The 14,921-nt window shown below is 52.6% G+C and overlaps 1 protein-coding gene across 3 annotated transcripts in view; it reads right to left on the reverse strand.

The window, feature by feature from the left end:
• Positions 1-5,879: 5,879 nt before the first annotated feature.
• The window catches only part of GOLGA3 (golgin A3), a 43,838-nt gene continuing 34,796 nt past the window's right edge, over positions 5,880-14,921 (reverse strand). For 2 of the 3 annotated variants that reach the window (XM_059139110.1, XM_059139108.1), the window contains exons 19-25: positions 12,806-12,945; positions 12,144-12,276; positions 11,797-11,919; positions 10,905-11,069; positions 9,943-10,106; positions 9,158-9,373; positions 5,880-9,055 (exon numbers count right to left, since the gene is read on the reverse strand). In XM_059139110.1, coding sequence (XP_058995093.1) covers positions 8,959-9,055; positions 9,158-9,373; positions 9,943-10,106; positions 10,905-11,069; positions 11,797-11,919; positions 12,144-12,276; positions 12,806-12,945 — 1,038 coding nt within the window. In that variant the 3' untranslated portion in view covers positions 5,880-8,958. Of the gene's footprint in view, positions 9,374-9,942; positions 10,107-10,904; positions 11,070-11,796; positions 11,920-12,143; positions 12,277-12,805; positions 12,946-14,921 lie in introns of all 3 variants that reach the window. The other variant, XM_059139109.1, reaches the window with a different exon arrangement.

A 14,921-nucleotide genomic window follows, 5' to 3' on the forward strand; every position in this document is an offset into this window, starting at 1 on the left:
AGGGTCCGGGAGGCTGGGGGGCGGGGCTCGGGGCCGCCGGGGGCTCTGCGGGCTGCGGGACGGTGCGGCCCCGAGCGCCCCGGCTCTGCCCGACCCCGGTGGGAAGGGCGGCTCGCGGGGGCTGCAGGCGAGAGTCGGGGTTTCCTGGGTTCTCCTGGGGCCGCGCGCTTTTAGAACAAGGTTCCGCAGCCTGAGTAAGCAGGAGGCTGGGTAGCTGCGGCCTGTGCTCGGAGCCGGTCACCGTGCAACTGGCCTCCCCGGCCGCAGTCCTCGGGCGCGGAGGGTTCAGGAAGGCGTGGGGGCGAGCAGCTGCGCCGGAGGGTCTGGGCGGGCTCCAGGCTGCGGGATCCCATGCCTCCCGCTCGGGCGCAGTGCTGCAGAGGAGCTGCAGGGGCCGAGGGAAGCGCTCTATATGCTTGTCAAAACTCCTGGGCCTCAGATGGGTGAACCTCACTCATACAATTTCTTTTAATGGGAGGAAAAACCCTGAAGAAATGTGACATCCTTGGTACAAACATTTAATGGGGTAGGACTGACAGCGTGTTGGGCACAAAAGAAGTCGAAATTTGAAGGTGAGTGGAATGCAGATTAAAGCCACAAGGAAACACTGCTTCTCACCCACCGGAATGGTTGATTTTGGTGAGAATGTGGAGTAATCGCCGCATTCTCACAGAGTGCCGGCAGGAGTCAGGGGAGTTAAGCACTTTGGAGAACAGCGAGGCAGTTTCTCCCAAAGTTGGACCTCCGCTGCTCCGTGGCTCAGCAGTGCAGTCCTAGGTAGGAAGGTGGACGTCCACACCGTGTTTGTGGCAGTCCCAAACAGGAACTGCCCAGGTGCTTGGATAAACGCCAAACTGTGGAACTCTCACTTGAAATTATGATGTTAGGGCGCTTGGGTGGCTCGGTTGGGCAAGTGCCTTCGGCTCAGGTCATGATCCTGGAGACCAGGATGGAGTTCTGCATCAGGCTCCCAGCTCCATGCGGAGTCTGCTTCTCTCTCTGACCTTCTCCCCTCTTGTGCTCTGTCTCTCTCCAGTAAATAAAATCTTAAAAAAAAAAAAAAATTCCTGTGGTGCCTACTATATTCAGCAGTAGCACGGATTAATCAGAGAACCATACTAAGCTCAAGGACCGCCCCCCCCACAAAAGTGTGCCCTGTACAGTTCCATTTGTAAGAGTCTCAAAAACAGCCAAAGCTTGTGGGACAGAAATCAGAGCAAGATCCAAAAAGAAAAAAAATCAGAGCAAGGGCCCCCTCGGAGTGGGGTGGTTAGCATGAGAGAACCGGTACCATGAAGGAAAGCTCCATGTCTTGCTTCTGTACACACTGGTGGATAGTTACCAGAACTCACCAAACCAGACACTGAAAATCTTTTAGTATAAATTTCGTGTATACGTAAAAAGGAAAGTGTGTCTGGGTGGCTCTGTGGGTTAAAGCCTCTACTTTCGGCTCGAGTTATGATCTCAGGGTCCTGGGATCGAGTCCCACATCGGGCTCCTTGCTCAGCAGGGAGCCTGCTTCTCTCTCTGCCTCTAGCCTGCCATTCTGTCTGCCTGTGCTTGCGCTCTAACAAATAAAATCTTTAAAAAAAAAAAAGAGAAGTAAGAGTGGGATGACCATGGGGAAGTAATTCTGATGTCAGGAAGCCAGTCCTGTTACTGACCACTATTGAGCGCTGAGCTGTACGTGAGAGAACTTGAGATGTAAATCCTTGCAGGTAGAAGTGGATTTCCAGTGAATAAACCAGGAAGAACTGATTGTCTTTTCTGAGAGGAACAGGTTTGATCGAATTCCTACTGGTAGTCTAACGCCTATCCTAATCCCTAACTCCGTTTCCAATCCCAGATCACGAGAGGGCCAGGGATGGCACCCGTCAACGACTGAGTGAAAAAGTCTCGTTTTCATGTCGTGAGTACCCTTCAACAAGGGAAGGGAAAGCCACATGTGATGTTACTTGTGGTGGGGGTCTAGCCAGGAAGCAGCCCATGCCAGGTAGTCTGTGAGTAACAAGGGACAGTCACAGCGGGCAGCAGCTGGGACCCTTGGGAGAGGGCACAGCAGAGCCCAAAAGGAAGCCTTGCTGGCAAGGGAGCCGGGCAGTTCCACATGCAGATTAGCAAAAACGTCATTCTACACAAGGCTGTCGCAATCTTTCTGAATTTCCAGAGGTCTTTAATAAAGGGCATTTATCCCTAGTTCATAAATATACTCTGTTTGATGTGTCCTGCCACCATTTCTACACCAAATTAGCAAGGAAAAAAATCCAACTGGTATTTCTTTTTCTTTTCTTTTTTTTTTTTTTTTAAAGATTTTATTTATTTTTTTGTCAGAGAGAATGAGCACAGGCAGAGGCAGAGGGAGAAGCAGGCTCCCGCTGAGCAAGGAGCCTCAAGTGGGGCTTGATCCCAGGACGCTGGGATTCTGACCTGAGCCAAAGGCAGCTGCTTAACCAACTGAGCCACCCAGGCATCCCCCAACTGGTATTTCTTTACATATGTCTCCAAAGTTGCTGACTTTAAGGCTCGTCTGTTCAATGAAACTCAGTTGCTGAGTGGGATCCACAGTATTGTCCTCCAGCTCCTGATACCCTCTAATCTCATAGGAGAAAAGGGACAACCCCGAAAAAACTGTTTGCCTTAAGCTTAGTTCCCTATATGCGAACGTACACAGGAAAGGAACGCTGTGGGTTGGGGATTAGGGAAGGTTTTATGAAGGAGATGAGCTAGGTCTGCTTTCTGCTTTTGGCCACATCCCTTGGGGACCATCAGCGAGGTGCCAGAGTCTCCTGGGAAAGCCCACATCCCTTCCGAGGTCCACGGAAGTGGGAGCTTCAGCTCTGCCCAGGAAGGGCGTTTGCACGTAGGAATCATCAAATGCCCCCAATTAGGCTTCTTCCCCCTGGAGCGCCCTCTCTCTGGGATCAAGCCTGACTGCCCCATCCATGAGTGAAGGCGAGGCAGGGGTGGCACTAGGAACAGGAAGGAGTCCAGATGCCCCAGCAGGGCACAGGGATCTCCTAAGCCTACTGGTCATGGTCTCCAGACGCTTGAGAGAACCAGGTTTATGTCTTGCTCCTGTTTGCCGCCACGTGGCCATCCTCATGCTGTTGCCAGGGTGGGGCGTTGTGCAACCGAGGTCAGTGCTCTGGCCCAGAAGGGACACACCTGCAGGCCATCTCGCTGGCCCTAATGCGCCAAGCTTCCTGCCCCACGGCAGGCACCTTCCGTCCCCCCTAGAAGGCAGCGGAGGAGCAGCATTTGGTGGAGAGCACCAGTGCTTACCACAGAACTCCAAATGTTGACTGGACTAAGTGGGACGGGTTGGTTTGGGCCAGACTGCAGACAGTGCGACAGCCACACCGCGTGCTCGGAACTCAAGCCAACGTCCACCGCGGACGGGAGTGGAGGAGGCTAGCACAGGGCTGGCTCCGGCCAAGCCAGGCTCTCGGCAGACACGGAGAAAGGAGGGGCACGAAACGCTCTCAGGAGCCGTGAGCACGGCTGCCCGGGTGAGGGACAAGGATGTCGAGGACGGCAGACCTGGCGGGTTCAGAGGCCACCGGGACTGTGTCGCCACCGCGAAGAAGCCGGTCAGGGGAAGGTGCGGTTTTCTAGATGAAGAGGAGGCAGTCAGCTTTCAACCCTCCGAGGTTTAGGTACTAGGAAAATCCCTTTCAAACACCCATCGAGTCTTCCCAAATGCACATTTCAAGCTCCCAGGCACCTGAGAGGCTCAGTCGGTTGAGTGTTCGACTCTTGATTTTGGCTCAGGCCGGGATATCAGAGTCCTGAGATCAAACCCCGCGCCGTCGCCAGGCTCTGCCCTCGGGGCGGTCTGCCTGGGATTCTCTCTCCCCCTCCCCTCCGCTTTCTCTCCCAAATAAATGGATCTCTGGGACACCTCAGTGGCTCAGTCAGTGAAGCATCTGCCAGTGGACTCAGGTCATTACCTCAGGCTCCTCGGATCCCCTGCGACAGGCTTCCCCCTTCCCCCTGCTTGTGTATAGCATGCACTATCTCTGTCAAAGAAATCTTTGAAAATAGTAATAAAATCTTAAGAAAAAAATAAAGCTCACAAACAAAATGAGGTGTCCTGTGAGATACCTTTAAGCTGGCGCCCATTCCCTGCTCCGTGGAGTTGTGACCCAGATTGTGTGAAAAGCTTGTGGACCATTTCCTCCAGCGGTTCCCAGGCCAGAGGGAGGGCCGAGTGGATGAAAACCTTCAGGGGCTTCCCAGAGCCACTGCCCTCCCGCCGCGAGGCTGCCGTGACCCACACACTTCCCACCCGGCCAGGAAGCTCGCAGTTGGAAAGGGACATCACAGTGCTGTGCTGCTTCCCGAGCCCTTGACCTCCAGGAGTCAAGCTGGGATGCGAGAAGTGCCCGCCCCATACCAAACAGGCCCGCCCCCCAAAAAAGGAAGAGCAACACAGTTTAGTGCGGCCCATTGTTTTCAGGAAAAGACATCACCAAAGTACGCTTGCTACCAGCATCTGCACCACTCGCGGGCAAGCGAGAGCGCGCACAAGGGGCAAACCGGGGCTGCTGCTGCTGGTTTCGGACGCCGCTGATGACTGCAAATTCCTTCCTGCTAGGAAAGGCTTGCAGGTTCTTCCAGCAGCTCGTGCTTATCCCCCGAACCGGACAGGAGCAGCATCAACAATCCTGTCTGAATTTCTCACACCGTCTGCATGAGGTAGGACATGTCTGGCTGACCTGGTGATTTCTAAACACCAGGCTCCCCCTCCATGGGAAGACGTGGGTCCTTCCCTCGGCACAACATTCCCGCTGCACCTACCACCTCCCGAGCCAGGACGCGGCTGCTGCCAACCTGTGCCCAGCCTCCCATGACCACCCACTGCATGCCCACAGAGGGCGCAGCAAGCCTCAAACGAAACCCATGCATGCGCTCATTCAGTGCTCGCAAAGGTTTAGCAACTTTACAGACGAAAGGGAAAGGTTCGGGGCCAGAACCATTCCTCTCCTGATCGCTGTAGAGAAAACCGAGACTGCAGCCGCCCCGTTTCAGGGAGTCGGGGCGAGAAGGACCAGAAGGCGGTCAGATCCTGCCCTTAGGCTGTGCAGCGCCTGTGTCCCTGGCCCCTGGTTACGGAGCGGCCCAGGAAAGAACTGCAGAAAGCCTACCACAAAGCCACATTCTGTGATCACTAGTTTACTTCTTGGCTGTACAGTTTTGTCATGCTGGTCATTAATAGGAACACTTAACGGAAGACCTTCCGTGTCCGGTTAACTCTTTTTTGATCAAAACGAGAATATGGGGGCACCTGGGTGGCTCAGTGGGTTAAGCCTCTGCCTTCGGCTCAGGTCATGATCTCAGGGTCCTGGGATCGAGCCCCGCATCGGGCTCTCTGCTCAGCGGGGAGCCGGTTCCCTTCTCTCTCTGGCTGCCTCTCTGCCTACTCGTGATCACTGTCTGTTGAATAAATAAATAAAATCTTAAAAAAAAAACTGGGCCATGAGGTGGAGGCTCAGAGAAGTACTTACGGTCCAGCTGCTGTCAGCCCTTACAGTCGTGGAGAGCCAGCGGTGAAGGCAGCCCCCCATACAGGGACATGCCCGCAGGCCGGAGGGCACCTGCCCCTGGTCTCTTGGACTGCTCAGCAAAATTTCTCTCCTTCACACTCCCCTGCGTGTGACAGCAGGTGCAGAGTGGCTAGGGGGAAGGGCGCGGCGAACACACTCCCATTCTTCCACTGTGGTCAGATTTCACACCCATCTGAATCTTTTAGCAGACCAGTAAAGTGCTCTTTTAAGACAAGCAGTTAAACAGTTTACAGCAACATGAAATAAAAGTTACTCCCAAATATGGCAAAATATATATATTAAAATAAGGCCCCCCAATGAAATACGAAAATCTTTAACAAAAAATAGTTTATTGCACAAAATTTAAGGAATTCCCCAGCACACATAAATTTGTAAAAAAAAATCAACATGCTTTTTAAAGTTACAATTGTTGTGCATGGTGACACCTTTCCCCTAACGGCCCCGACCTGAGGACTCCCTTTCATGAGAAAATTTTTAACAGAAATGAGTAACTTAAAAGCCATCCAGTTTTCTAGATCCTCTACAACATTACCCTCAAGGATCCCATTATAGCCTGAGACCACCACACAATCAGATTTGCCTGGAACGTGTTTGAGTAAGGCTCAGGATGTCTCACACGTCACAGCGTTCTTGAGGAAGGCTCCAGGACATTTGCTTTCAGACACGCTGGTCCCTTTCACTACTAGAAATCTTTACACAGGACACTTCATTTCTATTTGAAAAGTTACTCACAGGAGTAGGAATAATGCCATGGCTTCTGCAGTAAGTATCCCTACACCAAGAAAAGTCTTCCAACGGAGAAAGAGTGTGATGAGAATCTCCCTAACAGGTCTGTCCCATGACCGGGACCCAGGCCAGAGAAAGAGCCACTTTCACATCCTGTCAAAACGTTGCCTGTCATACCTTCCAAACAGTAGAACAAAACCATGTAAACCCATAAGATCCGCGGCATCTATCCAATGTGTTCCATGGAAAAGTCAGCGATAACCACGTTGCAACAAGCCTTTTCTTGGAACATAAGAGAAACAAGAAATGACATCACGAACCGTCCAAACCAGCGTCCTCTGCAGTGAGGGCACGACATACACAGTCGCCACACAGGACACGTCACACACACACACACACGACGTAGCAGCAGCCTGTTCTTACAAACACTCCAGACTGGACTACTGTTCTCCATGAGAAAATCCCTGCCCAGAGACAGACTATTTCAAATGATATTCACGCAGAACGTCGCCCGGGAGGCAGCAGCGCCCAGCAAGTCCCTCAGAGATTGAAAAGTAAGCCGCAACAAATCAGAAGCAGGGGATTTCAAAGTCCAGCTTCCTCTCTCAGGAGACCTGCTAAGGAACCCTAAAGCCAGTGTCAGGGGCCCTTGCACAAAAGGGCCCCAGGTCAGGTGCTGCAGGCCACACAGGTGACAGGACAGTGCGTGGGGACAGCCGGGGAAGTCAGACCAAAGGCAGGCTGGGTGTTGACAGAACAGGAAGATGGGTGACGACAGCGGCGCAGGATGATGTCGGGAGAGCAGGGGGCACTGCTGCTGCGGGCCGCACACGCCACGCACAAGGCACACGCCCACGTGCGCACAGGCACCTGCACCCGCCCCCGCCCATGCCCACACACGCACAAGGGACACACATCTGTCTACGCCCACATGTGTGCAGACACACCCACCCACGCACAAGGCACATGCACCCGCACCGCACCCACGCATGCACAGGAGCGCACCCACACACAGCAAGTAAGACATGAGGGAAATGGGGTGAGGAACAGAAATCTGCTTTCACTTGAGGATTATTCAGAATCCGTTTGCCCTTTCCTAATGACAAATGCAGTGACCGGCTCTCGCCGGAAGACCTCTAGTACGCAGCAGTGGGAAAGGAGCCGCAGCGTGAGGCTGAGTGTCATGTCTTCGTTTGAAAATTAAAACTGAGGATGAAACACCCCAAATAAATAAGAATGTAAATTACAATTTTTCTTTTCTAATGGTACAAAACCAATTTTGTCAAAAACAATTTCCAACTTAAGATGAAAAATAGGATATATTTCTAATGAAAAGTCTTCAAGTATTATTTCAAGATTAACCCTGTACAAGTGATATACATACTTCAGAAATTTCAATACTTGCTAGGGAATTTTTTTTAAACACTAAGCTTCTTTGTGGTTAACGCTACTTTATCAATTAACCTTCTGATAGCGTAAGATAAGACAAACCGTTTTCTCCACAAGAGAGACATAAGCAGGTCAACAGAAGCGTATCTGGCCTGATCAGTACCACTTCCAACGTCATCCTAAGACCCGCAGATCTGCACCAGGGGCCTCTCTTCTCTAACTCACAATGGTAACTATCAGCTTGGATTTCCTGGCCAAGTTGGCCAGGGGACAGAGTTACAGCCCTCATGGGTCAGACAGCAAGTAAATCTCCCACAGGCTCAGGGAGCCGGCTTCCCAATCAGACTCTTATCTATAGGAGATCTCAGGAGGCCTCCACCGCCTTCCCACAGAGATCACCTGCCCCTGCTAGAAATCCCTCCAGATGAGAGGTTACAGGGCCTCTGAAGGCTGTCACCACGAGTTTGGCATGTCCCCTGATGACCACACAGGCCCTGATGGATGGATGGATTTTCACGTGGGCACAGTGGTGAGGGAGCTGGGGCAGGTGAGAGGAGGCCTGGAGAAGATTGCGCCCGGCCTGGAGCCCTGCAGGAAGCCCTGGGCCTCTCTCCCCACCTCTCCTATGGCCTCTCCCCAAACATCACCCATGTCAGGCTAGTGTGTGGTCACTGGTAACCTGTGGCCACCAGGCCCGCCCAAGGGACAGCCAAGGGGAGTGAGGCCGGGAAGCGTCGATGGTCAGGTGGGGGTGTGCACTCAGGACAAGGCTCTCAAAAATAAAGTGAAACTGAAACAAAAAACCTTTCGCTCCAAGAATATTTGGTTTTAGAAGGTACAGTAAATAAAATAATTACATTTCTTAAAATATAATTTTCTGACCGACATCCCTAAATCCTACACATACATTACTTCCTGACAGCAGATTTTCAAAAGGCAATTGATAAAAAGACAATTCAGGTCATTCTTAAATAATATGGACATATTCTTTTTGAAGATTAGCTTATGATTTTCGGTATTTATATACACATCCTATGGTGAGATAACTATTGAAAGTAAAATAAAACCAAAGGTGCAAATCAAGTTTCATTTCTGCAGGGAGGTAAAGCTCTCACTGAATCAGGAAAGAGAGAAACGGGACCCAGTCATGCAGTGTTTCCACCAGTGGCCACTGGCGGGCATCAGCCCTCAGAGAGCAGCATCGAAGGTCACTCGCCAGAGGCCTTCTTCTGGAAGGAACCCTTCGGACACATTCAGAAACTCACTGAGATCTAAACTAGGTTGTTAGCATTTGGTCATTTCGTGGGGAAGCTAGCTGAGATCTGCGAATGACTATTTCTCCAATCCTTGGCTCCTGTTCAGTTCTTTTACTCCTGAAAAGGCAGATGCAAAATTTCAACTTCATCTCTTAGAAAACACAGAGCAAACAGTCAAATAAATAATATTGATCAATGAAAATTCCTTTGGGTAGTTACAAGCACTCGGAGCGGGGGTGCTCGGCGGTTGCTGTTCCCAGCGCCTGTCCAGAGCCCCTGCACTGGCTGTGTCGCACCGTATCTCCTCTGGGGTTGGCATCATCTCCCGAGAGAGCAGCGCTGGCGGCGGGGTCCCCCTGCGTCCAGGAGGACAGGGACTCGTGCACGGTGACGGCGTGTGCCTCCATCTGGCGCTGCAGGCTGTCCATCTCCTGCCTGGGCAGACCGGGGGAGCAGAGGAAGGCAGGCCAGTCAAATGAGAGCCAGAAATGACGCTCTGACTTCCCCAAGGGGCAACGGGTCCTCTCCAACACAGATCCGAACGAGCATCTGCGGCACCCTCGGGGGGCGGACAGACCCGTCTATCTGGGAAGCAGCACCCATGCAGCCACATGACTCACGGGGCTCAATATTTCTCTCTGTGTGTGCGGAGGTTGGCACACCCGGGCCTGCGCTCAGGGAGGGGGTGGGTGAGACAGCACTGAGAGCCGCGTGCACAAGGCCTCCGCTCACAGGGCCAGAAAGATGTCCCCACGGGGCCACGCCCCATCAACACTGGCCTCACGATGCTGGGAGCAAAACCTCCAGCTACGTGTAGGGCTCCTACGGGCCACCCAGCTCCAGGGAGGCCTCCCGTACGGGAGGGACCGAGGGCCTGAGTGATCGCACATAGCCCAGACCTGCCCAGCCTCTCTGGGGCTCACAGGGCTGGCAACAGGATTCCCCCAAGTCGAACACGCCATCTACTTCCAGGGCCCAGGGAAGACACAGAGCGCGGCTCATACTTCAGCTGCTGAAGACAACTGTTGAGGTTCCTGAGCGGTTCCTTGCTCACGGCAGGCGGGGGCCTCAGCAGCTCCTCCAGCAGCGAGGCCGGGACAGGGCAGTCGGGGATCTTGACTGGCGTCACGGGGCCGGAAGAGCTGGCCTCGCCTTTCAGCTCCTTTCTCTGTTTTTAAAAGCTCGCGGTTAGCTTGGAGGCAGACACCAACCACAGCCTCCCCTACGCGGCGCCCGACCGTCACAAGCGCAGCCCCAGGCTTCAGGGAGAGCCGGTGAAGAGCTGAGCTCCTTCCTGACGCCTGAGAGCGCGCCGGCTCACACGGCAACCCGCAGCGCCGGCTGCTCGGAGGACGGGCCGAGCTCGCCGAGAACACCCCTGTGGGGACTGGGGCGCTTTCCACAGAGGACCACAGCCTTGACCCCGCATATCCCTAGGAAATTAAGCCAATTTTTCACTCCTACAACTCCCCTTTCTAGAACTTCAAACTCTTTCCACAGACAGGCCAACAGTGCTAAACAGACTCTGACTCTGAACGATCTCTTGGCACCAGGAGACCACCAACGTGGACCGAGCAGAGAAACCAATGCCAGGTGCACAGAGGGTCTGCGCGGGCTTCCCGGGGCCCCCAAGCCCACGCTGCTGGCCCCAGCCGGCGCACTGACTAGTCCAGGGGCTCTTGCGAACACCAGGAGATGAACCTTCGTATGGCTTATAAGGCGAATTACAACAAAATGATACCAGAATTCATAAAAAGCAGCAAAAGGCTCTGGGAAAAGGCACCAAAATAAAAGGGTTTGGCCTGTGGCCAAGCACAAGACCCTGGCATCATTTATTTCACACAGGAGCTGCTCCACACTGGCTAAACAGAACTTCAAGGCTGAGTGACCAGAGGGTTGCCAGCCGCCTGCCCAGCAGGGGTGCCACAGGCCCAGGGAACCCCACGAGGGCACCAAGCCCGAGTACCGTCTTGGCCGCGCCGCGCCGCAGGTCCAGCCTGAGCTGCTGGTTCTGCTGGAGCAGAGTCTTCATGTTGTTCTTCAGCTCCGACACTTTAGCTTGAAGCACGAATTTCTCTTTCTGGGTTAGGGACAGATCTTCCCGCACCACCTCCAACTCAGCTTTGATATTCTAAAGAAAGGGAAGTCACACGTTTTTAAAATCTGAAGGATCTTACATGCGCTGCTAAGATCTGTGTATGTCCCAAGGGTAAGGGGCTGGAAACATAACGCTCACTTTTCTGTGATGCTGCACTTGGCGCCGCCACACCAGCCTACTTCCGTCCCACGGTCTGGGCTGGGCAGCACCCACTACAGTCAGCCCTCAACGTTCTTACCCAAATTTCAAAGCCTCTGCTGAGGAACGAGCAATACTTTCGTGTCCACTGTCTACAGTGGACTCCAAGAGTCACCTGATCCAACTCCAAGGTCAGCTATTGGAGTAAGTGTCACCGTTAGGAAGAAAGACATAAATCAATCCTGTCACGCCAGCCATGCACAAGTAGGAGTCCTGGCGAGAGTCTCTTCCTGATTCTTTACGCAAGCAGTCAAGCCCGCACATAGATCTCTTTGTGGAAAAGTGTATCACAGACTCGTGAACTTCCCACATGTGCTGTCCCATTGCCTGGGCTTTGTCAGGTCCCAGTCCCGGTACACTTCACACAGCTCAGCCCAGGGCACACGGAGCGCTGGGGCTGGGCCTCCGTTAACTGTGTGACCTGGCCTTCTTTCTGAAACGGTAACGCCCGCAAAGCGGCTTGGTGGAAGTGCTTGGTTCAGGGGTAACTCACGTCATGCACTTAGACCTTGTGAGGAACAGCCCCGGGCTTTCTGCCCCCGGGCCTTTCCACAGCACGCACCTGCAGCAACTGCTGTATTCCATCCAGTTCCTTCTTACTCTGCTGTTCCGTCAACTCTAGCTGCTGCTTCAAGGACTGGATTTCTCTTTCCTTCTGATCCACCTCCCACTTGAGATTTTCCATCTAGATGAGGAAGAAGGTAACATGACCAAAAGAATTTTGAAGTGGCTTTTTTACACTATAAATTGCTCTAACTACATCACTGTGCACTGTTTAATATCATACTTAGAAAGAATAAATATCCCTTTCCGAGCAGACAAGGAGTGAGGGAACTGAATGCGTCAACAGTGGAGACTAGCTCTGTCAGTCCTGCTAACCGGAGGTGCAGAGCCTCCCCAGCAGGTCACCTCTTGGTTTCCTATAGGCTGTTCATTCAGCTGCTCGTCCAGCTGCTTCTGCAGGAGCTGGAGCTGGGTCCGGGCCTCCACCAGCTCTGCCTGGAACTGTGCTATTTCCTGGGAATGTTTCCCCTCTTGAATCCTACCATAAAAAACAAGGAGGCATGAAGTCACAGCACCCCTACCCCCCCAACACAAAGTGGTTCCCCACTACGGGTGACAGAAACTCACACGCTGCTCACTCTGGGCAGGGACCATTCTAGGAGCTCTGGGTGCTCTGCTTTGCCCATTTTACGGATGACAATGGGAGAAAAGCCCCTGCATGTGCTCAATGCAAGGCCACCCTAAATGGAGGCTGCAGTGAACCTCAGTGGTGGCGCCCAGCCCTCGGGGCACCTGCCCCTCACACAAGGCTCTCTGTTCTTGGTGAAGGACCCTCGGGTATGCAGTGGGGACACCCGCATCCGGCCAGAAACTTCAGAGTTGAGCTGCAGGTTTCCTAAGACAGAGATTAGATACATTTTCCTTCTTAGATCTGCCTCCAGAGTGCAGAGATTTGCCAGAACCTGGGTGACCTGCACGTGTGGGATGTCCTAACTGGAAGATGTGGCGGCCCTGCCTGCCCAACCCCAGCCGCGGCGCGGACCCAGCTCCCCGCCGGCGGCACTCACTGGAGAGCGTCGGCCTCGGCCTGCAGCTTCTGCACCAGCTGCTCCTTGGCCTGCAGCTCCTTCTTCACCTCACTCAGCTCCAAGGTGGCGGCCTTGAAGTGGCGGCGGTTATGTCCTGCTTCCACCTTGGCAGCAGCAACCTACAAGGACAGAAACCAGCGTCACCAAGGACAGGGGCCAGAACCACACGGAGCGGAGCGCACCAGCGTGCCGTCTGCGAGGAGAGCCACCGCCTGCACCACCCGCGCCCCGGCTGCCCCTCCCATCGTTTCTTCCAAAGCTTCTCAAACTCCCCGAGGACCGAAGCCCTAACACACGCCTGGCGCACAGGCAGGTGACACAGCCACCAGCATCTGCTGAACCAACAAATAGTTTTGGTCGCTCTCCTCAAGGACATCCGTCTCGTTCTTGTTAAATCCAGTCGCGGCGGATGTTTCTGGGGAAGAACACGCCGTCCCCGCACACCGAGGAGCCAGGCTGAAGCTACTCCTAACCGCGCCATGACACAGTCGCCTTCCCATGGCCGACTGAAGTTTCTCCCAAGGTTTCCGAGACCGGCAAATTCTCAGAGTATAACAAAATCTTCCAGTTTCCTTTCCGATAACTCAGTTCTCTGATCTAACAGCACAAGCAAGGACTTCATTTTTTCAAGTTTAATAAAGGGCGCCTTAGGGGGCTGACTCAGTGAAGCAACTGCCTTCAGCTCAGGTCATGATCCCAGGATCGTAGGATCGAGCCCCGCATCCGGCTCCCTGCCTAGCAGGGAGGCTGCTTCTCTCTCTGCCTGCCACTCCCCCTGCTTGTGCTCTCTCCGCCAAATAAATAAAATCTTTTTTATTTTTATTTATTTTTTTTTAAAGATTTTATTTATTAATTTGACAGAGAGAAATCACAAGTAGACAGAGAGGCAGCCAGAGAGAGAGAGAGGGAAGCAGGCTCTCCGCTGAGCAGAGAGCCCGATGCGGGACTCGATCCCAGGACTCTGAGATCATGACCTGAGCCGAAGGCAGCGGCTTAACCCACTGAGCCACCCAGGCGCCCCAATAAAATCTTTTTTAAAAAAATTAAAAATATAGGGGCACCTGGATGGCTCAGTTGGTTAAGCAGCTGCCTTCGGCTTGGGTCGTGATCCCAGCGTCCTGGGATCGAGTCCCACATTGGGCTCCTTGCTCAGCGGGGAGCCTGCTTCTCCCTCTGCCTCTGCCTGCCATTCTGTCTGCCTGTGCTCGCTCTCACCACCCCCTCTCTGATAAATAAATAAAATCTTTAAAAAAATAAATAAATAAAAATATAAAAGTTAAATAAAAACACTTACGATATCGGACAGTCAAATATAGAAAAAACTCTGACAAAAAGAAACAAAACTCCAACAAAAGATGTTAACAGTGGTTTATCACTAGATGCAAATTCAAGATGATCTTTAATCTTACTTTTTTTTCCTTTTTACTAGTATGTACTGTTTGTACAATCCAGACAATTACATGAGATCCACTTAGATAAATGAGGACTGTTCAGTTACTGCCCTTAAAAAAGGAAGCTCATGTCACATATCCATCCTTTTCCCGAACACTTTTATTTACAGATTTCCTAATTTCATCTCCATTAAAGGGAGAGTAAAATTAGTAAGTGAGCAAAAGACAGGAATTGGGGGAAAAGTAGAAAAGTAGGGAGGGTAGCTGACTCAGCTCAACTCCACGCAAGGAATAAAAACCAACCACAGGGCGAGGGATGGGGTGGCTGGTGAGGGACACTGGGAGGGCATGTGCTATGCTGAGCGCTGTGAATTGTGTAAGACTGATGAATCATAGACCTGTACCCCTGAAACAAATAATACATTATCTGTTAATAAAATTAAAAAAAACCCAAACCCACGACTACAGGCAAGGCAAACGGGGTCTGCTCACAGCAGCAGACCCTTCAAGAGCGAGCGAGCATGCATGCATGTGGGGAGGGGCAGGGGAGAGAATCCCAAGCAGACTCCCCGCTGCGCACAGAGCCGATGTGGGACTCGGTCCCAGAACCTGAGCCAAACTAAGCCAACCAGGTATCCCCCATAGCAACATGTACTTAACAGATCTTAAAACTGTTCTCTCTTAAAAGAATATCCTACTGTTGC

The sequence above is a fragment of the Mustela lutreola genome, chromosome 11 (assembly GCF_030435805.1).
Source record: "Mustela lutreola isolate mMusLut2 chromosome 11, mMusLut2.pri, whole genome shotgun sequence".
NCBI lineage: Eukaryota > Metazoa > Chordata > Mammalia > Carnivora > Mustelidae > Mustela > Mustela lutreola.